The sequence below is a fragment of the Eufriesea mexicana genome, unplaced genomic scaffold (assembly GCF_001483705.2).
Source record: "Eufriesea mexicana isolate 0111107269 unplaced genomic scaffold, ASM148370v2 scaffold265, whole genome shotgun sequence".
Classification (NCBI taxonomy): domain Eukaryota; kingdom Metazoa; phylum Arthropoda; class Insecta; order Hymenoptera; family Apidae; genus Eufriesea; species Eufriesea mexicana.
The window spans coordinates 475,324-499,641 of NW_016908444.1; the positions used below are offsets into that span (position 1 = coordinate 475,324).

The following is a 24,318-nucleotide window of genomic DNA, read 5'->3' on the forward strand; positions in this document are numbered from 1 at the left end:
GCTCAAGATGAATAATCGTCCGTGCAAAAGTTCCTTGCGAAACGCGTCGCGTCCCATGATCCCGCGCGACGTCTGTCTCCCGTTGACATTTTACCGCGACTTTGCGGCCAACTCCGGGATTATTAGAAATCGGCCAGCGGTGCGTGGGCGGCCATCGCGCATTCTTCGACGAGCCTCGAACGTGTACCACCGACAAGCGATATCTCTCTTCGTTTCGCGACGACGACGTCCATCGGTCGAGAGGATCCAAAGAACGCCGACTCTCTCCCTTCTCTCTTCTCTCTTCTCGAGGACTTGGGAAACGAAAAGAGGCCGAGTAGAGTTGGTCGATGGAAAATCGGAGCAAACTGTGCTGCACGCGTGTGTAGACGTCCTGCCAGGGTTGCAGAGTCACGCGGACTCGGCACGGCTGAAAACAATGGGCAAAAGCCAGAGGTGGTAAAAAGAGGAGAGGAAGTCGGTGCGGTTGGCGCGACGAGGACGATGAAGAAGGACGATGGACAACGGCGATGGACAACGAGGAACAGCAGCAGCCGCGGAAGATCCGGCTCGTATCTCGCTGGATCTTGCGTGCGAGTGTCCTCGCGGAAAGGGGATGAGCGTGACGAGGGAAAAAGGGTGAGAGGAAGAGGGCGAAGGGTGGCGAGACGCGAGACGAGGACGAACCGCGTCGGCGGATCAATAGGAGCGAGTTCCAGCTTCGCGCATGCGAGTTCGGGGACCAATGCGAGCGCGAGGGTAGTTTCGACGAGCCTAGCCGCCCTTGGGCGAAGGAGGACGGGGACGGAGAGGAGGCGGCGGAGTGTGCGACGCCCAGGGCCGGCGACCAGCGCACCCCCGATTCCAAACTTTCTACCCTGCCCCGTTTTTTTCGCCCTTTCGTCCACGCTATTTTCCACTCTCCTCTCGTCTTCCTCGTGCAATCGTATCTACGTACGTACATACGTACGTTGTACCAATGTTCGCGACAATGGTCCGGACCAATATCTCCGCGGTACCGATATTTGCTTCGCGAGTGTCCGACTTCTCTTTAACCCTTTTGCTTCGACAGTTCAGTTCGCCAAAGTACCGTCACTGAACGGAAGCGTGCAAGATGACCCACGGATCATCTCGTGGATGCCATTTATAAGCGGCGCTCGAAGCGAAAGGGTTAACCGTTTGTGTCCCAAGCAGCGCCATCGCGCTCAGCTTTGCCGATGCATGTACCATAGTGATATACGTCGCATAGTACCGACAAGCGCTATTGCGACGATTGGGATTTGTCGACATAAAATTAAACAAGCGCTATCTCGCCGTTTGGACTTCTCCGCACTCGATTAAGGCAAGCGTTATCGCGCTGTTCAGGGTTTTTCGACCGTGTTCTTCCGAAAGTCTCGAGCTCTGCTTGGGACTCAAACGATTAAGGTATGCACGAAGGTTCCTTCGTCTACGCTATTTTCCACTCTCCTCTCGTCTTTCCCGTGCAATCGTACATACGAACGTTGTACCAATGATCGCGACAATGGTCCGGAGCAATATCTCCGCGGTACCGATATTTGCTTCGCGAGTGTTCGCGTTCTCTTCGTGATACGTCCGAAGGTTTCGATGGCTTCCTCCGTAATAAGAAGGGTGCAAGTTCACTCGACAGCGGATTTCGGTACCTCGGGTGAGAGTTGCTCTCGCAGGAACTCGGCAAGAATTGGAACACCTGCGCGAATCCACGGACTTAGGATGTGTACGGGTGGACGAGGAAATTCGTCGAATTCGACACGTGTGCTTTCGTATTCGTCGGACCTCGTGCACGCCTGTTTGTCCGCGGGTTTTACCTCGTCCGGATGCATGCTTCCCAGTGTCGGACAAGAACGGCAGAAGCGCGGCCGTTCGTAAGGATATCACGTATCCGCGCGGCGCTGGGCATGCAGATCCCTGCACCCCGTTCTTTGTTGTTCGCGTTCGCGCGTTGCTGCACGCCTCGATTTTGCATGAACGATCGCTCGACGACGGTAGCAGATGTTCCACCGCTGTTTCCCTTTTTCGCCCGTTTGCCCGGTGTCTCGATCCGAACTTGGACCACGCTGGAATTAGAAATCGCGGAATTAGAAGGTCTCTGCGGTCCCCGATCGGGGGAAAAAGCTCTGCGCTCAGGGTGTGGAGCAGGCTACGCCATTGCTTCGCGAGGTTAGTCGTCGTCGAGGGTGAAGGACCTTCGACACCGAGCACCGCCTACCTCTCGCGTACCTTCTTTACGCTATCATTCACCGCTGTACGACGTAATTACGCGCCAGCGTGCATTTAATCCCGTTTACTCGCGAAACAAAGAAACCTCTCGCGCGTCTCTCTCTGTCTCTCCTCTCCCGGAATACGCACCCGCGTCGAGACTTCTCGCCGGTTTATGCGCGAGCACGAAGCATTATCGCGTTACCGTGTCGTTACCGTAGGATTCTGGCGCACGCTCGCGATCGGCACGGCCGCTGCATGGAAACGGGCTGTTTTCGATCCTATCGCCTCTCGTTATACATCGCATCGATATTTAACCAGTGGCTCTCACCGGTTGGAATAATCGCGATCGATCGCGCGGCCCGCAGTCGCAACCGATTTTTCCTGCCCCCGCTTTCGATCGCGAGCGAACGGACGGGCGTAAATCTTATTGCGCCCGATGCTATCTGCTCTTAAAACTCGATCGTTACAACTCGTCGAACACCGTCGGGGATGGTCGATTTTCGATCGATTCGAACGAATTAATACGTTCCTCCCGAAGCCGAGATACCGCTTTATCCGCGATCTCGCCGAACCGCCGCGAGGAAAGACGCTAAGCGTTAACGAGGCTTCGCGTGGAAATTTATTTCTCCGCCGGTAGAGGCGCTGTCGATAATTAGCAGTTGCAGGGTCCGCGCGATTTTACCGCGGCGGTAATTGAAAATTGCGTTTCTCTCTGTCTCTCTTTCCATCTTGCCGACGCTGTCGACGCTCGGGTCGAAGACTACCCGAGGACCGAGACGATCACGACCGCGCTATCTGCTCAACGCGATCTGCTCGTTACCAATTAGTCGTCGATGTAACGGGTGATTATGCGCCGCTGAAGCATCGCGCGATAGCCCGTTGTCGGTAATAAACGAGCTAGAAGATCGTGGATGCTCGGCGAACGGGACGATCGATCGATTTCGACGAAGGTCGCCTCGAGAGATCCTCTTAAGGACGCTCACCCTTCTCTGCTCGACTTTCCTCCATCCCTGCACCCCCTAGTCTCCTCGAGATCGCCGGCTCGAACAAAACCCTGGATACAGTGACCTAATTCCCTTCCATTACGCTCTATCGTACCTGCTTATCGTACATATATACACGTATATGTGTGTATACACACGTACGCGTTTCTTTTTCTCCCGTACCCTCTCTAAGCACGGTACTCCTTGAACACCGAGGTGGACGTTCACTCGCGTTTCTGCGTGTCAAGGCACGACGACTCAATTCATCGACAGGCTCGTAAATCGTCTCGTTACGAACCAGTCACGATGGTCACTGATTCGTGACGGCATTAGCCGCGGCACCTGTGCAGGTAGCGGGCCGCAAAAGAGGCCAAGAGGGGGGCAGGTGTAAACGACCCACGCGACCGTTCACCCTTTTCTCCGACCCTTCGATGAAATTTTCAGCCCGGCAGGTGCAAAGACGCCCGACGTTCAACGAGATAACGCGGAGTCGCCGATTGAAATTCCACAGCCGGCCCCGGGGCTCATTAGTAGCCCCGTCGCCGCGAATCCAAACGCCTAATTGCGTATCGACGCTCGTCGAACGAAAAATTACGGCCGTGGTAATAGGACAGACGATTACGCGTTCATGGACGAAAGGAAGAGCAGAGGACGACGCGAGACGCAGCGGCGAGGAAGGCGAGAGAGGATCGGAGCGGAGACGATTGTCAGTCGTTGGATCGTTTCGAAAGTAACGTGGAAGCCTCGAGGACGGGGATTATTAGCGCTATAACTACCACGCGAGTCGAGATTACCGGCCTCGAGTATTTTATTTCCACCATTATCCAAAACGCGCGGGAGCTGCCGACGAAATTAATTCCCACTTTATCGGGGTACCGTTTATCCCTGTCACAACGCGCGCGTTAATCGGTCAGACCTTGCTGAATTTTAACGGTTGCTCGCCAAAGCCTGACGTTCCTTTTCACTCGCAAAACCGCGATATCGATAAAGAAGACTAAAGATTACCGAAATACTGCGCGAAAATATAATTATCGGAAAGGGGGCCGAAGACGCGTTTCCATAGAAGGAATACATCGTTTCCAATCCTTAACCCTTTTAGTGCCGAGCGAAAAATAGGTGCCTGTGCGAATTTGACGAATTTACCAAGATTTGGGGAAAACCAAACTAAGTTGATATTTAAAAAATTCAAAATGGAGGGTATTATGGAAGAAAGTGAGAATAACGCAATGCCAATTGTAAGGGAAGGAGAAGAAATGGCTGGGGGTTAAAATGAGTCTAACACTCGGTGGCTGATTTGACTTTATTCCATTTAATACGATATTCACACACCACTTTCGAAAAATTTCCGTGGTTCACTCCTCGAGCTGCCCTTTTAACCCTTTGACTGCCACGCCAAAATCACGTGTTTCGCTCAGGACGCCATGTGAAATGCACCGTTAGATGCAAGATTTGTTCCAATATGTTTTTGATGTCCTACTAAAAATTTTTAATCGTTCAATAGGGCACCTTTTATTTCAAAGTATCTTCTAATTAGCGTTTATATTCAGAATCCACTAACTGACAATTTTCATTCAATGTAGTTCAAGTAGTTCAAGGGCTCCGGTCACTAATGACCATCGTGGAGTCACAGGAGAAACTATGGCCGGTCATATATGACCAACGTGGCAGTAAAAATGATAAAGCTTGCACTTTGTCCTCTTTCATACTCGCGCTGTTCGGGATTCTTCGACAGTGTTTCTTCAAAACCTTCTAGGACTCAAACGGTTAACCACTTGCACTGGAAAGACGTGTCACGCACGTGGTAATGCTTTTGTCGCAGAATCGCCAACGACGTGGTATACACGTCGTTAGGCAATTGTTACAGAAACACTGAACCGTTCTGGCACACGCGTTTGTGAATTTTTTGCCACTGCAAGTGGTTAGGTTATTAGGTATTAATTGTTAGGTACATCGAGGATGTTGGGAATTTCGGGAAGAAAATCCAAATGATTAGCGTACAGGGAAGTAACCGTATTCAGTTGTACAGCAATTGGATGTATAAAGTTTAACCCTTTGCACTCGAGAGGCGAGCCTAAGCCACCGTTCAATCAAATTTCGAAGATCCATGTTAATTAACATATCAAATCTGAAATAACCTAAGATTGCACGGAATGTCGAAATAAAATAATTTTAAGTCTTAATTTATCCCCCATTCCTTATTCACCGTGCCAAAAATATCGTCGACGTTACAGCAGAAAGTCTTTGAATTGCTATTTCTCTGTAACGAAAATAATCACCGAGTGCAAAGGGTGAATATAAGTGAAATGTATGCACTTTATGCGAATATACAAATAGAACCAAGAGTCTTTATCACACCACAGCGGGTCACAATATGTAAGCTATCTGCACAGTTCCGGATTTGAGAGTGAGACCAGCGAGGGACAGGAGGCCCTTTTAAACCCCAAAACAGGCCCCTTGATGCCTGCATAGTATCTCGAGGTCCAAAGATCGGTAACGTCCTGCAACCTCTAACAGACCTGTCACCATGGTTGCATAGGCGTAGCTAATTTACAACGGATATTCATACAAAATTCTACACAGATGGATGGCGGATATAAGGGTTAAACTTGGTTCCATCATGCCCGACTTAAAAGTATTCCGTGTACGTAATGTACGCTCGTATTTTTGCTTGTAAATCCTCCTCCGGAAAGGTGTCTCGCAGGATTATCCTTGGCGCGCGATATATCGGGCGTAACGGATGGTGCTGTCGTCGATATCGACAAACCAGTGACACCTTTCGTACAAATTAACGACGACCGCGCGAAATACGCGCGACTGTTAACCACCCGAGCACATTGGGCCGCGATAATTCTCGCGTTCACGGGGCTCGGAGCAGGCACGCGAAGCGGAAGAGAGGAAGGCTGGTGATTAACGAACGCGCGACGCGGAGGCTCGTCGGCGACGAGCGAGAAGACGGTGTCCAGCCGCACGGGTTCTTTTTGCGCGCACGCCTCGGCCGGCACGAGCGCGCGGCAAGTTGCGCGCGCGCAGCGCCGTTTGAAATTCGTGGCGCGGCGTGGCGCGGATCCTCCTAGGGGGCTGCGTTCCTTCCTCTCCCGGCTTTCGTTCCACGTCCGTTCGTTCGTTGGGTTCGTTGGTTCGCTCTCGCCCGCTTCCGCGCCGCTCGCGCACAAGTCGATGTAAGGTCGGCTTGTCGTGCCGCGAAGGGAGTGTCGCCGGCCATCTCGACGCCCTCTCGAACCGCTTCGACTCGCCACGATTCCGACCGACTCGCCGCCGGCCCACCATGCGTCCTTCCATCTTCCTCCTCGCGGCTTTCGTCCAGCGCCGCTCGTATTCGCGTGATCGTGACGCCGTTCCCTGATCCGCTCCTCCAGAGGAGCTCCTGGATCCCACTACCCGTGCTGCTTTGCGTTACGAACCTGTCAAGTGTAGTTCTTCGTTTTTATTCCTCCTTTTTCTTTTCTCTCTTCTTTCTTTTCCTCTTTTCCGTCAACACCCGACACACGTTGATCACCGGTGAACAGAGTCAGTTCGGTTGATATCGATCGTGACACCGCCACGGAGCCACGCGCTCTTTCTCTCTTGCCTCTGGTCGTTCGCGAGGAGTGACTCGAGGGGATTAGAATCGCGAGTGAAAAGACATCATCTCGTCCTCGAGGAACAGACTGGACATCGCGGCGATCCAGGATGATGACGGGACGCACCAGGTAGTTCCTGGTCGGTAGGGATGTCCTCGTGACATGTTACCTCGTGACCTTGGCTGTCGCGACTACAACGTCCTCCGCGGAGAGGCTCGCCTCCTGGCGCACGGATCGAGCGAGGATAACGGTCGATCGGTGTCGTTTCATCCACGTGGAGTCGAGTACCGCCTGCTGCCCGTGGTGCAGGTGAAACCTGATTACGCGGTCCCGTATGTTCTCTGCTGGAGGGTACCCAGCACGACGATCCACGGGATCCAGGTCCCGCTACAGCATCATCATCATCATCATCGCCGTCGTTATCATCGTCATCAGCATCACAGACAGCGTCGCTATCATCGTCGCCATCGACAGCGTCGTCGTCGGCACTTTCAGGCAACGGCTACGCCTCGAAGACATCCTGTCCCGTTCCTGGCTGCGTCGAGCTATTCTTTCCCGTACGCCTGTAGTAGCTTGCAACGCGGCAACCTCACTGCGGTGCCTGGTATGGAAACAAGGTGAGCCCTGGATATAGACTCGGGGATACGTGTCTACGACAGCTTTTCGTTATCGCCGACCAGACTTATCTCCGCCGTATTTGATTTCCGCTATTACTACTGGCTTCTAACCTCGAGCAAGTTCGGAGATTAGATTTCGACCGAATGTCTCGTCGCTGCTTCGCTCGCAACGCGTTGCTAGCTGCAGTCGGCTTCGTAGATTCAGCGCCGTTATTGCGAGGCAGTGCTTTGCGAGAGCGTAGCCCCGATATTTCGCGGGTTATCGAACGCGAACAGATTTTCCGCCGATACAGATTTTCATCCGCGTCGCGGATTGCGCGTAATATCGGCGAATTTTCCAACGTTTCTGCCGTTTTTCGTTCGCTCGGTCGAAAGAGAAAGATCGATACTCGGCGGCCGACAGAAGAGCAAAAGCGACGAAGGTCGTTTCTGATTGGCTAGGCAGCTGGGTGAAGGCGAGATGCAGTTTCGCCGTGCTCTTTCCTTTTTATCCGTCAGCACCGATCTTCCCTTGTTATTAACTCCCCTCTCCGACCCCTCCTTTTTCCTCCGCGCTTCTTTGCCGCGTTCCCTCGAATTTTTCTGTTTTTCAATTAAACGCGACGTCGTCGTTCGTCTTGGATTATCTCGGCACCGCGGAAGCGCGAGGAACGAGTATCGACTCGAGCGTAATTCGATCGGTAAAGGATTTTCGCCTCTTCTGACACACGCTTCGTTAACCCCTTCGCGAGGACGCGACGTCGGAGGGTCTCGCGCGACCCCTTGGTCTGGCCGGGTCACACCCTTGTCGGTTTTTGACAGCGACGGGGAAACATTTCGTCGTCACCTGGAAATTCGATACCGAACAGGTGTCGTTGGCACAATGGCGGGGCAAACTCGCTGATTAGCACACAGTGGAGTCGCGTTGGACTCGATCCGCTGATTATTCCGCGCGTCGAATGGTGTAACCTCGTGATCCGTCGGTCTTTCCGACCTATTTGCATTTTACGTAGCCTCGCGCTCATTCATTCGCTTATTTCGACGACGTCGCCGAGACGCCACGCTCGTGCACGCTCCATTCGTTTCTCCGTCGCGCCATTCCATCTAGGATTCTCCTCGTTTCGCGAGAGATTCGCGTATCTCGCGAGTGGAAGTAGAATTTCGATACCCACGATTCTTCTGGGTCTTCGCCATTTTTCCCCGAGCGTATTTTCATAGCCTCGCGCGTGTAATTCGTTCCGTGCGTACGGAATTTCGTCGGGCCGATAACGAATGGAACCGACCGGCGAAGAAATACGAAGGAACTGGTCGCATTAAAGCAAAGGGGCTGGCATGAAAATTCGATGCTCCCATGCCGCGACGTCGCTGCGTTCTAAGCCAAAAAACTAAGCCGGCGACGCCTGCTGCGCTTGCCGGCGTCGACAGATTTCTTCGCGTTCGTTCCTCGACCTCCCGCTGCTCCGGACACTGAACTCCGCGCGGCCAACAGTTTCTTTCCAACCGGACTTGAAAAGTGGAGTGATCCTTTCCCGACTGTCCTTTGCGCCGCGAGCTGACCAGAATATTAATCGAGCCGTTTGTCTCGGCGCTCTTGCGCGCGCAAAATAATATTCCCGCTAAACGCGTTTCCGAAACCGCTCGCGAATATTGATGTCGGTCACGTGCTGCTGCTCCTCGCGTAGACGATTACTTTTTCCTCTCTCCTCTCCTCTCCTCTCCTCTCCGCTCCTCTCCTCTACGCTCTTTTTCCCTCCGCGAGTCGAGAAATAAATACCACCGACGAACTTCTGGACCGATCTTCGTCGACGCGAGAGGTCTCCGTCTGCTTCGCGATAACCGGATAGAGAGCAGCTTTATTTCTGCCGGAAGCGTTTAACGTGTCGTCGGTAGAGATTCTTAAGACCGTCTCGAGTCATCCGGTATATCCTTCCGTTAAGGAATTCGTACTTGGAGGGGCAGTAAAAATCCCGACAGCGAAGGATTTCGCTGACCGTTCACGGTAAACCATTTCCGGCAGCTGAGCTGGCAACTGGCCGTGGCTTAAAAGCTCCCCGAAGCTCTCACCCATCAGCGATGCTTTTTAAGTCTTTACATCCGTCGCGCGGCGAGCTTCGAAGGGAAGGGCTCGATAAATCCCTCCGATAAAACCACCCGATCCCCGTATTTCCGCCACCGGTACCACGCTCCGCGTACCCACGCTTACACCGCGAGATCTCGAGGGAAGAGCGATCCTTGACCGCGCACGTTTGGATACCAAAATGGCGCGGCCTGAATCCGAGTCCGAGTACGATTCGCGATCGAAACTTTCAATGACGACCGACCGAAAACAAGAGGCGTCGCGCTGCTTGCCAATTTTCTGCAAGGTTTTTGCACGGACCCTTGGCACATAACCGGCCGATAGCCGTTATTTGCTCGTTAGAAGCCTAGTAGCCATATCCACGTCGCACTCCTCGCGGGTTTTATGGAAATCGTTACTCGAGATACCCCGGAATTTTCGCGTCGTATACCCCGTCTCAGGAAGTCGGAGGAGACGTTCATGGATGTTCGGAGAAATGCAGCCGTATCACGGGCGGTGATTTATACGCGAGGCTCGCCCCGATTAGATACATTTTTATCCGAGGATCTAAGCAAGCCGGGCCATTACGCGGCAGCCACGGGGAAGATTCATGAGGGCACGGTATTCTACGGGAGCGTAATTTCGCAGGGCGGTTGCGGCGAGGTCCTCGAGGCCTCGGCGAGGGTTGCCGGAGGAAATTCTAATTTTTCAGGGACACCTTCGTGCACCACGGAAGGGGTTGCGCGCCGCTATCGTCGCGGCTGAAATTGCAACGTTCACGAAAGCGACGGCGGCGGCCGCTATCGATCCCTCCGTCCTTCCGCGTCCTACACGCTGCTGCCGGCCGCGTACGTACGTGCTCGTTATCGCCCTCTTCGCCCGAACGACACTTTATCTGGATAAACGGCGAATAAAAGGGACAGAGGGAAAAACTAACCCGATATCGCGACGTATGAAAGGCGACCTTCCTTCACCGAGACCAGTTTACCCTTATTACGCTCTCCGCCTAGGGGGGGCCGATGGATCGCTATAGCTGCGCCATTTTTTCTCCCCTTTCTTCCTCTTTGAATTATTCAATCGGCCTTTGCCAGTCGGCTGCGCTTTCAATTTTCCCTGTAGTACCCGTATCCACGGCCAAAGGATCCCCGGAGGTACACAGGGAGGCGGAAACAAGGAAATTGACCTGCTAAGTAGTTGCACACAGTGGAACAGGTTTGTCATGGCCAGACAGAGACGCGACGCGATCTAGTAGGATGAGGACCTCGGACCACTTCAGGACCACTGTCTACCGTAATTCGGTGATCGAGTTTCGATTTTTATCAGAGTAGGATGGGGACCTCGGACCACTTCAGGACCACTGTCTACCGTAATTCGGTGATCGAGTTTCGATTTTTATCCTCGTTACGATGTTACGTGCTCGTCTAGTCGTCGTTTACAGGTGTACCGAGCGTGTTGTACGCGCGGTGAAAATAAAAAGAACGCGAGATTTATCGAGTGTCGTAATCGCGTGACATTAATAAGCCGTGACTTGATCGGGATTCCTTCTGCGTATCCGGCAAGTTTCTTTCGCTCAACCTTTCTCAGAAACATTAGCGCTATTATCTCGGAATTAGAAATTCATCGATAGGTTGCGCAACGCCGTTTTCCGATTCCCGACTCTCTCGGCGAGAGGAAAGAGAATGTTGATAACGCTGTTCAACGGGAATTTTGATCTATAGTATCCATTCAGTGATTGTCGCTGCGTTTACTATTCTAGGAACGAATCCGTAATCAAAATTGCACTATCACCTTATCGTTTTTAGAAAAATTCTCTTTGTCTCGCGTGAATTTTCTATATGGTCTCGTATTCCGTAGGATTTTCTAGTACAGAAATCATGGGGCTGATTTGTCGAAACAGTTTTCATTTCGATTGGATGGAGAAAATATTTGTAGGCGATGTGTATGTGTGGTTTTACCGCCACGCGGCCATTGCGCGTTTTTCTAACCTCGACAGTGCCATAGTCGCGCGTAATCCGAGTACCAAGTGCAATGCATTTACCATATGACAGTCTATGAGAAAATAAAATTACAGTTTCGTTGTAAAATTTTCGTAAGAGTGACAAAGTTCGAAAGGAACTTTGAAAATTTACAAGAGATATCTTAAACTTTGTGCGTAGCTCTTAGCTTGGTAACGTTTTCCAAACATTATTCTTTGGAAAACGGTACCAATTACCAGGTCTCACCACGTGGAGGTGGCTACGCATCGAGACCCGACATGCGCCCTAGTGGCGCAGCCTACTGGTGCTATCCGTATCAAAGATAGCCTAACCTAACCTGGAGCAAATTAAGTTAAAGTGACTCTACTGACACTTCATTATATTTCGTGTCTTACGAAAAGTTTGCGATTATTCGAAAGACCGACTAGCCTAGGCGATGTACTTCCGTGTACAGAGATAACTTCGTACCTTGGCACCCTCCCGATCGGGCCTAGCTCAATTCCAGTCACTGTCGCACTCGCCAAGACTTACACGTGGACCAAGGCTAGTCCCTGAACCAATGAAACTTCTAGTGTCAACGCGAGGGCCCTGCTGGGCGGTTGCCGGCCAAGACAGACACTTCGCATCCCAGCCACACGGGGTAGAACTTAATCATCCCTGTGGTCTAACCGTAGATGGTACTAGTCCGTCAGCCAGCATGTGCCCGAGCCCCAGTCGCGTACGACTTAGGCAGCGGACCGCCCCGTCGAGGTCAGAAGACGCACTGATCCGAGGGGGTCACCCTGGAACCCGATGCATGACGAGATTGACAGTGACTGGAAATGAGTGTCGGAGACGAGTCGTGAGGATGACTTACGAAGCATGTACTTATCGAGTACACGAGAGCACGTCGCGTAGGCTAGTCGGTACTTACGAACGATCGCGATTATCGCGAGAACAATTATGTTCTATTTGCTAAACGAGGGGGATAAGAAAATGATAGAGAATTTATAAATTTCGCTCCAAGTTAGGTAGCTTACCTTTGTACAGATAGCGCGCACATGATACTTAGTCTATGGATCTATCTTATGATTACTTAAAAGTAAACGCACGCATCGTTCATTGATGTGTCGCAAACAGAATCTTGAGAAACCTAAAAGCTAAAACAGAATATATTATTGTTAATATGTAGCTGAAAGGAAAGGGATTAGTACGAGGAAACCATCAAGGATAATAACCAAATGGAACGAGCAAGCCAACGACGAGACCTGAGCAACATAACTACGAGACAGAAACATTCCAACGGTGAGATATAAACATACCAACGAGGAAGCGCTCGAGTATTATACGAAATACTCGAACGCTCTAACGAAAACAAATCGAACGGAAGTCGTAAAATTTGTGAAAGGAAAGATTTAGCCAACGATGAGACATAAGTAAACCAACGACGAAGCATTCGAATATTATACGAAATACTCGAATGCTGAAACAAAGACACATAGAATGAAAAAAATAAAATCTGCAAGAAGAAATTATTGTTAAATTATTTAAGAGAGTGGACAATGGCCACTGAATAGCCATTGATCTAGCCAACGATGATATACAAATAAACCAACGACGAAGCATTCGAATATTGTACAAAATACTCGAATGCATAAACAATGAAAACTAGAATAAAAGAAATAGAATCTGAAAGAAGAAAGATAATTAAAACCTGAAAGAAAGAATAATTAGTACCTGAAACAGAGAAATATTATTAAATTATTTAAGAGGTTGGGGTGTGGGTATAGTGTACAATGGCTATCGACTAGCCAAAGGTCTAGTCAACGACCACTGATAACTACAACCTCACTTTCGGAACCCCTTCCCCACCGAAAAAATATTAACGCGCACCTTCCGAAGTCGAATGGACAAATGGCTCGATCCTTCGCGCGGGCCCCTTATATAGCGGCGGCCGGGCGAAGATCGGCGAAAATTTCCGAACTTTACCGATTCCTCTAAAAGTTACTTTTCCGCTGTAATAATTAATAATTTATTAACTTTTTTGACTTTTATCGTTAATATGCATTGTAAACTATTTATTATCAACAATTTTAATTTGCTATTGACAATAAATTTATTAATTTATTAGCTTTTTGTAAGTTACGAATACATTTTAATACAAATACGTTGTTTGTTTAAGTAGTAGCTAATAATTTATTAACTTTTTTTACTTTTATCGTTAATATACGTTGCAAAATATTTGTTATTAACGATAAATGTACCAATTTATTAACTTTTTACTAATTATAGATACATTTTCACGCAAATACGTTACATATACTAGTAATGGCCTATAATTCAATAATTTTTCCACTTGTATCACAAATTTACGTTGTGACCAATTTGTTATTAGAAATAAGTGTAATAATTTTTACACTTTTGCAAATTATAGGTACTTTTAAACATTTGTATGATATTATTCAAGTAATAACCAATGAATTAATTCTTTTCATGTATTATAAATTTACGCTATGAACAATTTGTTATTAATAACAATTTGGATTATTTATACATTTTCATGAACTATAACTGTATTTGAATGACGTCATTGCCTAGAACTCCATCCACTTACCTCTCGCAGCTCCAAAAATCGTCAAGTGTTTAACTGAAACGTCGAAAATTTACAAAAGATAGGAAATATCTTAAACTTTATGCGTAGCTCTTGGCTTGGTATCGTTTCCCAAAAATTGTTCTTTGGGAAACGATACCAATTACCAGGTCTCACCACGTGGAGGTGGCTACGCATCGAGACCCAACATGCGCCCTAGTGGCGCAGCCTACTGGTGCTATCCGTATCAAAGATAACCTAACCTAACTTGAAGCGAATTAAGTTAAAGCGACTCTACTGACACTTTATTAAATTTCGTGTCTTAAAAGGGGGACTTCGATTCGGTATACTAAAACTTTACTATCGCGACACTAATATATTTTATTTCAACAGACTCTAATATTTCTAAGTTCCCATAAAATTGGGGAATGAAAAATGAAAAACGCGAGCAAGTTAAAAATCGCGGCGCGTCCGATCGAGTTCGCGATTATTCGAAAGACCGACTAGCGTACGAGATGTACTCTCGTGTACAAGACGACTCCATGCCTCGGCACCCTCCCGATCGTGTCTAGTCCAAGTCCAGTCACTGCCGTACTCGTCAAGACTTACACGTGGACCAGGGTTAGTCCCCGAACCAGTGAAACTCCCAGAGTCGATACCAGGGTCCAACGGGGCCTTGCAAGCCAGACAGACACTTCGTGTCCCTGCCCCAAGGGGTAGAACTTAATCATCCCAAGTGGTCTGACCGTAGACACTATGCCCGTCCGACTGCAGGCCCATGCCCCAGTCGCGTACGACCAGGGTGCTGGGCCCCCGCATCGATTCCAGAAGAATCAATGACCCGAGAGCCACCCTGGAACTCGATGCTTGACGAGATTGACAGTGGCTGGAAATGAGTGTCGGTGATGAGCCGTGAGGATGACTTATGAAGCACGGAATCATCGAGTACACGAGAGTACGTCGCGCAAGCTAGTCGGTACTTAAAAACAATCACGACTATCGCGAGAACAATTATGTTCTGTTTGGTAAACGGGAGGGTTAAGAGAGGAAAAATATAAATTGTGTATACTCGCTCCAAATTAGGTGGCTTACCTTTGTACGGATAGCACGCACATGAAACTTAGTCTAGGGATCTATCTGGCTTACAACTACTTAAATCTAAACACATCCCGCGATGTTCAAGGATGTCATCGGTAGGAAATACTCAAAATCTTGGAAAATGGGTAAATCTAAAACAGAAAATATATAAACCTGAAATGAAACGGATTAGTAACACGAAAGAAAATAAAAGCGAAACGAAAATAAACCAGAAGAATGGAAACGAATGGAACAAACAACCCTACGATAAGATATAAACGAGCCAACGACGAAACATTCGAATATTATACGAAATATTCGAATGTCAAATAAAAATGAATGGAAATCAAAGAATCTGAAAAAAGAAAAAATTATTAAAGCCTGAAAGAAAATAAAATAATTAACACCTGTAAACAAAGGAAGAAAATTATTAATACCTAAAAACAAAAGAATATTATTAAATTATTTAAGAGGATGGGGTGTGGATGGAATGGACCACCCCAACCTCTTATGAAACAAGCAACCCAACGATGAGATATAAACATCCCAACGATGAGACATAAAGAAACCAACGACGAGACATTCGAATATTATACGAAATATTCGAATGCCAAATGAAAATTAATAGAAACCGAAAGAAAAAATTATTAAAATCTGAAAACAAAAAAAAAATTATTAATATCTGAAAACAAGAAAAGAATGGTTAAATGGTTTAAGGTGGAGGAGTGAGGGTGGGGTGGCTAGCCCCAACCTCACTTCGGACCCTCCACCCTCGCGCACTACGAAAATTTAGATGTTACACTCGCGAGGTCGAACTGACAAATGAGTTCTGCTGCGTCGCATCGCCCCTTATATAGCCTCCGATCCGGCCAAACCCCCCACCCCGATCGGAATTTTTCTAACTCTGCGGATTTTATTAATTATTAATTTTCCGCTCTCGTAGGCAATAATTTATTAATTTTTTCACTTTTATTATAAATATACGTTGCGAGCAATTCGTTAATAACAATATTAATTTGTTATTAACAATAGGTCTAATAATTTATAAACTTTTTGTAAATTATTGCTACATTTTGACATAAATACGTTAGAAATTCAAGTAATAGCGAATAATTTATTAATTTTTTCATTTTTATTATAAATTTACGTCGCGAACAATTTGTTATAGACAATATTAATTTTTAATTAACAATCAATTTAATAATTTATCAACTCTTTACAACTTATAGTTACTTTACTTATAGTTACTTATAGTTACGGTTTAATTCAACTACGTTTTAAATTCAAGTAGCAGCCGATCATTTGTTAATTTCTCCATTTTTATTATAAATTTACGTTGCAAACAATTTGTTGTTTATAACAAATTTGACAGTTTATACATTGTTTATAAACTATAACTACATTCGTACTTCCGTAGGATAAATTTCCATGATACATATACTTTTATCAAAATATTTGTGGCTAGAATGAAATAGTATTACATCTCGTATTTAAAGTTAATTAGGAATTTATTTTTTAACAGCTTTATATTAAGAAATTATCCATACGTATCGAATAGCCAAACTGTTTTGCAATTAAAATTGATTTAGAGAAATTTCTTATAATTTCGCTATTAGTATGTAGAAGTTCATGAAAATCGATTTACTCCACTTTTTGAAAAATCTTAAATATAAAAAGTTATGACTACGCCAAGTGCTTTGACACTTAAATTTATGATTTTTCAAAAAGTGAAGTTAATCGATTTGTGCAGTGAACAGGTCATATGTTATTCTATATATGTACTTAAAAATACTTCAATTTATTAAAAAATCGTGCCTTGTAAGAAATATTCAGCTTTTTCGAAAACCGAACGTGACACAGCAATTTCGATTACAAGGATTCGTGTCAAGGAAAATAAGCTCTACGAGACTCGCCTAATGGATATTACAAACTGCGGTAAAAGTAAAAATTCGTTGTACAGTGTAATGGAACACTCTCGTTGCTGTTGAACCGCCCCTCGTCTCAAAAACGTTACTCGCACGCTTCGGCAAGGGCTTGGCCATCGGGACGAAGTTTATCGAAAGAAACGCGGGCTGGGATCTTGCCTGGGATCCCTCTTCTTCCTCGAGTGCACTCGTTTCTGCTTCATCGGCCCTCGAGACCGACCGGGCCAGCTAGTTTTTGAGAACACTCCGAAGGAAAAAGAAGACTCCGAACGAGCTTCCGATTGCGCTTCGAAATTCGAATCTTGAAAGGGGCCATTCTCCGAGTCCTTCCCAACGAGACACGTTAAACTTCCCTCTAGTTCCCAGCTGATCGAGTGCTCTGCGTTGCGATGATCAACTCGGATTCTAATCGCGAAAGTTGGTGAGTTACTGGCAAACGAATGTTTCAACTAGAGAATTCGAAGACTCGAAATTAAACTCTTCGAGGCAGTACGGAATTCGTACTGCCCGAAGTTGGAATATCGATGATGAAATTTCCTCTGTAATCGCTCTTACGAACATTTGGGCGGTGATTCTTGCGTCTGTAAGCTTCTCGGATTCGTACGTCCACTCCGCGAATTTCCGTTGCATCATTCCACAGAAATAACCGTTATATAAAGATTCTTTCCAACACAGTTACGCAGAACCAAAATGGTGATATAACTGTTACGACGAAAAAAGTTTTTACTCGGTAGCGAGCCCGGTAATTTTTCGAATATCCATTCTATTTCGAGTTCGCGCCACTCGGTGTCACGGTTTTATAGCTGCGTGACGAGAATCGAACTGTCATACTCGATAAACAAAGGACAATAAACAGGGAAACAACTGTTTAAATAACCAAAGGGAATTCCACGAGCTTCAAACTAATTGTGAATCGTAAGCTTTACGAAGCTCTCGGCTTGTCGCAGCTTCCCAAATGTCAATTACCAGACCTCGCCAGGCGGAGAGACCGTGGTCTTAAGGGCCTTACGTTAATTGCTCCACTGGCAGCATTCCGTATCAAAGATACGCTTGTCCAGCACGGAGCAAAGCCAAGCTGTTGACGCTTTATTCATATTTTACAAGATGGAATTTCAATCACCGCCTACTCTCGCCGCAGCCTGCCAACGATACTCGCAGAGACAACTCGAGGCTAGCCTTATAGCCAAGGCCTTATAGCCAAGGCCTCGTAGCCGGATGCACCGCGCTCTTGCGGGGTGGAAAGCAATTAAGGAACCATCCGCGATGTCTGACAGCAGACACGTTATTCGCCTCCGTGCTACGAGGCCCAAACCCAGCTCGTGTACGCACAGGTACCCAGGGTGATCAGGGCCGACAGACCCCCTCGCATTGACACCGCAGACACCGTCAGCCCGACGACGTGTACCAGCCAACTCGACGCAGCTCAGGTAGACGGTGAATCGAGAAGGCTTCGGATCCTTGTGCAAGGATTTATGGCAGCGCGGAGTTATGGATTGCGTAGATGAGCAATGTTACGAATTTTCGTGTAGAAGGGTTATAGCTTTCGATCATTCGACGATGTTGGATTGTCACGTTTCAACCCCCGCGAATGAACGTTTCGCGAAACGTCAGAGGGATGATAGAGGGGGACAGAGGGGTGACAGAGGGATCGTGAGAACAATGTCGCGGGTATCGGCGGAATCGGAGTTTAAAAGTAAGGCTACCTGGGAAAGATTTCTATAAATTGCGCGCAAGCGTTGCGTCCTTTCTTTTTCCACGTGCTCGCGCGCGTATCGGCGCAGACTTTGAGTAAGCGCCGATCCTAGCGATCCCGCGAGAGATCGAACGGTGCATCGCTGGCGCTCGCAGGGATCGATCCTTGTCGAGCGGCGAAAGGCTGCTCGTCTGTGTCATTACGTTTTATCACTGGCATCCGTGACGTCACCGAGTTATTTTCGATTACGCGTACCGTTACTTACAGGACCGCGAAGGTGCGACGACCCGTTCGCGACACTGAAATATCGCTGCCCCCTCGAGACGACCGTGAATAATTCCCGTTCGACCGCCAATTTCGTTCGACGTCGACTCCGGTTTCCGGTTTGCCTCTTTCTCTCCCGTCGAGGTCCTCAAAATCGCCAGATTTTTCTCCTTTTTCTTCTCCCTCTCTCCTTTCCTTTTTCCTTTCGCCCCCTTTTCGCCCGTTCCGCGAGAGAGGTCGTTTTAGTGACAGAGCACGATGGAAACTCGAAACGATTATCGACACTAGCGAGCACTCGCAAGGTCGCCGGATTTCTTCGATAATCGCGGGAAATGACCCGGAAGGAGAGACTAGAGAGCCGGGCCAGCCGCGAATGGAAGATTTTTTTGAAACGGGAGATGACTTCTAGAGAAAGGCGAAGCTCGTTGATTGCACCGCGCGACGTGCCCAACGGTGAAAATCCCGGGATTTTCGTGGGATATCGATAATTCTCGCGGATGAAAGACCGTTGACGTCGGGAACAACGGGACGCGAGATTTTGTTTAAACCGTGACAAGCAAGTTGAACGCCCTCGCGATTATGCCGTATTTCTGCTACGTCGATAAGTCGATGTATATGAAAAAAGAAAGAAGGGGAGGAATATATGTACGGAGCTATTTTATTCGGAATACGAGAGTTCCAACAGGAATATCGTTGTTGCCAGGAAACAGCTCGAAATTGATTTTACCGAAGCCATAGTACGCATTTTTAATTTTCACAGATAAGCGCGAAACTTACACATTTCGAATACACGTAAATAATTTTTCTCTCATCCGCCATTTTCTTTACTTCTTTTTTTTTTTTTGTTTAACTTTTCTCGTCGATAGATTTTCGCGTACGATTCGCGGGTTACCCAAAACTGCGATTTCTGTTCGGTGTTTCCATGCAAAGTTGACGTGGCTGCTCGGAAAAATAGGAATTTCGAGTCACGTCGATTCGAAGCGCAAACTAGTAGCAATTTTCCAAGTGCCCGCTTATCATTCGCGTATACGAAGGAAGCCTCGCAACGACTCGTGTTTTTACGCGTCACAGTCTTCTGCACCTGCGGAACTTATTTGGAATTACGCGTTTCCTGCTGCACGCGCTCGCCTCGTGCTCGCCCTTTCCCTGTCCGAGGATCTCGCGAGGAAACGATTATTTATCGCGAACGACTCGCTGTCGGTAGGACTGCTCGAGGTAATCCACGCGGTTGCACGATATTTCGACCGAGCGCGAAATTCACGGTGAAGGACGCGCCCGGTATAGCTTCGACGCCATTGGAAAGTGTTCGGCGCTGCCAACGTTTCGGCCAGCGTTCTACCAACGTTCTGCCACCCGTTCTACCCCAGGAACAATGAAATCCACTCGGCGTGCGCGCATAACTGATTTTGCAACGGGCGAAAATAGAACGGCGAGATAAAAATGTGTGAGTATCGATAGCGAATTTCACGCGCGATACGGCAACCCGTTTTGTATCGCGTTTCACCGCCCACGCCAGGCGCACACCCGCCGCCACTCGTGTCCGTGCCGTATCCACGGATTTATTTACGCGTTAATTTCCATCGATCGCGGAATACGGGCTAGATTAAATTACCAAACAAAATCCCGTATGCACGTGCACCGCGCGCACGGCCGTTCGTCGATCAAAGCGTCGTGCCAATTTGCGTCACGTGTGATTTAGTCGCGTGTCGGCCGCGCTCGTGCGAAACGGAATAGCGGATCACCGGGTAAAACGAGAGAGAGCCTCCTTCAAAGAAGCTCGCGCGGCGCTGGACCAACGTCAAGGCAGGGACCCATCTTTTTCCGTCGTTGCTCCAATTATAGCCTCTTCCTCCCCGATAAATTATAATCTCGATTGCGCGCACGCTCTTTTCGAACATCGCGCGCACCCTCGCGGCGAGCGCGTGGAATCGGTATTGCCAACTGTGTCGCAGGGAGCTGTACCCCTTGCAACGTCTCTCTCTCTCTCTCTCTGCCTCGTTTATCACCGATTCTAGCGAATCCGGGAAAAAATCGTTTCTTCGCTCCGGTCCGTTTGCTTTCCGCTAAATTAACGTTTTATCGCGATACTGGCCGCCTGTGCGAGGGGTGACAACGAACAGATGTTCACGGGGAAAATGGTGGAAACGGGTGAATCGATCGTGTTCGATACGCGATGGATGGAGCGCGCGGTGCGTGGCGCCACCTTCGCCGCGGCGTATCGCGAAAAATGGTGGAGCGCGATAGGGAAAAATGGGAACAGAAATTTTTTAGTCGAAACTACGCGACGTCGTCGAACAGAGAGCGCAACCTGTGCACGACTGCACACGGCACGAGGGTTCTCCATCAAAAACCCCGAGAGTCCCTGCCAATCGTCCACCGAGAGTCGCGTCGCCATCGCGTTGCCCCGAGCTCTGGTTTTTACGACAGTTTTCAACGATCACGCTCGGACGAAGCGTACCCGGCAGCCATCGCTTGGCTCGTTCCGAAGCGTGGAACGCGGAGATGCGCGTGGCGGATGACGGAATGAGAACCGCTGTATTAAAGCAGACGGGTCGCAACGTTGCCGCATTTCGCAGGTTCCACTCTTCTATCGACCGAGCAGCGTTGCCAGCTCCTTTTCCATGCCTTTATCGCCCCTTTCCATGCACAGCCCTCCACTCGTCTCCCTTCCTCCCTTTTCTGCCTCTCCTCTGCTCTTCTTTGTCCCTCTCCCAGTCCGCTGCTCTCCCTCTCTCTCTCTCTCTCTCTCTCTCTCTCTCTCTCTCTCTCTCTCTACTCCCCCCTCGATTCAACGCCATATTTCTTTCTTTATCCGCACTTCGGGCTACGAACCATCGGACCTAGACTCTTCTTCTCTCCTTCTTCCGTCTTTATTTATTCCCCCCCTCCTCCCGGCCCATCCCGTTTTCCGTCTCTCTCCGACCCCGCTGCCTCGCCGCGCCTCTTTCTCTGCCCAGCTGTTTAACCTTCCTAGGGCAGATGCCGCGCGGTTAGGTGCAACGTCACCTTTATCGTACCTGCCCCTCTAACCCTCCGCGCCCCCCCCCCTCCTCCCTGGCTTCCTTCGTAATTACCCGATAAGGGCAATCCGGCCAGGAAGGGCTCGACGATCGACTCGACCTCGATCCTTCTTCCACCAGATTTTCCACGGACCCTCGCCACCTCTCCTCGACCTGTGTCCACCGACCTCTGTCCACGTTCAGATGCAAGCGCGCCAAGTCCCGCACCAGGGGCCTAGCTTGCACCGGACTGAACGACCGGCGGTCGAGGAAGAGGCGCTCCGGGGTCTGGCTGGATTTTTTCCTCGCGACCGCGTCGCGCTCCCCGGAGAGTCTGCTGGCGTTCGACACTGTCCGCCGGGCTCGTATTAAAGCAGCCATGAAAGAAATATGAAACGGATGACCGGCGGTCTCGAGGTCAGCTCGGTCAATAACTTCGTTATACGGGCCAGTTGAAGGCATTTGCTTCGATTCTGCCGCGAAGCTCTAGCGAACGTTGCCTCGGCCACGCGCCGCGTCCTATGAATTATTTAAGCATATGAGCACGATTATCGAGTACGAACCAGTTCCGCGTACACGGAATCCACCGTGTCGACAACCGTCCGTATTCGCGCACGAATATTCCCCCCGCGAACGACGACCCGACCCGATCTTCCTCGTCCCGGCTAGTCCGAGGCCTCCGGCTTCGAGTTGGTCCTCCGTGGATCCGCGTTGGTCTCGAAAGCCGAACTTGGAGGAGATATCCACCACGGATCTCGTCGCTACGTGACTCACTGCCGCGCTGTGTATTACCAGTAGGTGGAGGTCGAAGGGCAGCGTGGATCTGGGACGATTTCGGCCGCCTGGATCTACCACGGAGTATAGAGCGCGGAGTAGAGTAAAGGAGAAATCACGGAAGACGCGCGCCATTTGCTCAGCGGGCAAAGGACGGCCGACCAGGCGAAGAAAAAGATAAGCCGGAAAGAAATTTCCAAGGCGGACAATTATCCCGGCGTATTCGAGAGATGTTCCGCTCGTTATCCCGTTGGCACGGTTATTCGACCGGTCGATCGTAGATTACGCGTCCGCCGTGAATGGGAATCGCTCGTCTGCGATCCCGCCGCCGCTTTTTAGCTCCTCCGGTTCCGCTAACGAGCCATCGAAATATCGCGCAATTCGATAACAAACTTTTCGCGTATCTCGCGAACCAGACCCTCGAGAAGATCGGTAACCAACTCGGAGGCCTGGTCTATTGCCGAAAACGGCATCCGGCGAACTCGTTGCTCCGTTGCGTGCTCGTGGATCAGTAATAGGCCGCTTCTCTAGGAACAAATAGAGCCGGCCAATTGAGCACATCCTCGAACAAAGACTCGTTCGTTACAGGCACTTTAGCAAAAGTAACAGTTACTTTTTACGACCGCTAATCGAGCGCGACGCGAAAGGTGTGGGCGCGTGCACCACAGGGGTTTCATTATCGAGCGGGAACGCCTCTCGTGGCGAGGATCGCGACGTTTCGAATAAATAGCCCACGAGTTTGTTGGTTAAAATCGCTTGAGAAGATTGGTCGAGGTACGACGAGCGTATTCCCTGGAAAGGGTCCGATTCCAAAATTGCGGGTGAAATAGGAGGCTGGAAAGGTCGGTGGATCGAGAGCGGATAAAGGTCAGCGGTCCGTCATCGTCGACGAGTTTACCTACAGCGAAGCGCTGCGGGCCTGCGCCTCTCCGCGAGCCCCTTGCTCCTCGATCCAGCCAGACGGGATAATGTCGCGTAATGAAGATTAATCTCGTCTAGTAAGCACCGGCCATTCCCGTATTCATAAATCAATCGCATCCGTCTGATTATCGCTCGGATCTGACTGGATCCTCGAGAGCGACCAACGCTGTATGGGGATCGGCGAGTCGGTCCTCTGCCTCCGACCGTCGAATCATCGACGATAGGTGCGAAGAACGGTCAGCTCGAACCGACCGTTCGTAAACGGAGGATCGATCTTGTCCCTCGTGTTCGCCATTCGAGAACCACGCCGATCGTGTGCAACGTCTGCCACCAATGGCCCATGAAACCGACGACACCTTCCGGCTGTCCTTACCTCCTCGTTCCGGGCTAATTTGTCGGCCGAGTCGATGAGGACGAGCCGGAGATTCGGAATTGGAACTGGACACGTCGGATACGGAGGATAGGTCGCGTCGGGTACCGTTTCTTCTCGAGATTACGTTTTCTCTGGTATCCGCGAGCAGGATTGTCGGAGCGGCCGAAGGTCGGGCAGATCCCAAGGATCTAGACCTTTTACTCACGCGGACCTTGTAATTACTCGAGGAAACGCTTTACCCGTCGCTCAATCTTATCGCGTTTCTCAAAGAGCGCGATACCCTCGTTAGCTCGATAGCCGTTTATCAGCACCGTTTATTGGCCATTCCGTCA

At 49.2% G+C, this 24,318-nt stretch overlaps 1 protein-coding gene across 1 annotated transcript in view; it reads left to right on the forward strand.

Annotated features, from left to right (window-relative positions):
- The first annotated feature begins 7,324 nt into the window (after positions 1-7,324).
- Positions 7,325-24,318, forward strand: part of LOC108555775 (protein gustavus) — a 114,050-nt gene continuing 97,056 nt past the window's right edge. Inside the window, exon 1 of the mRNA XM_017911587.1 lies at positions 7,325-7,380. Within this exon, the coding sequence (XP_017767076.1) occupies positions 7,370-7,380 (11 nt within the window). The 5' untranslated portion in view covers positions 7,325-7,369. The remainder of the gene's footprint in view (positions 7,381-24,318) is intronic.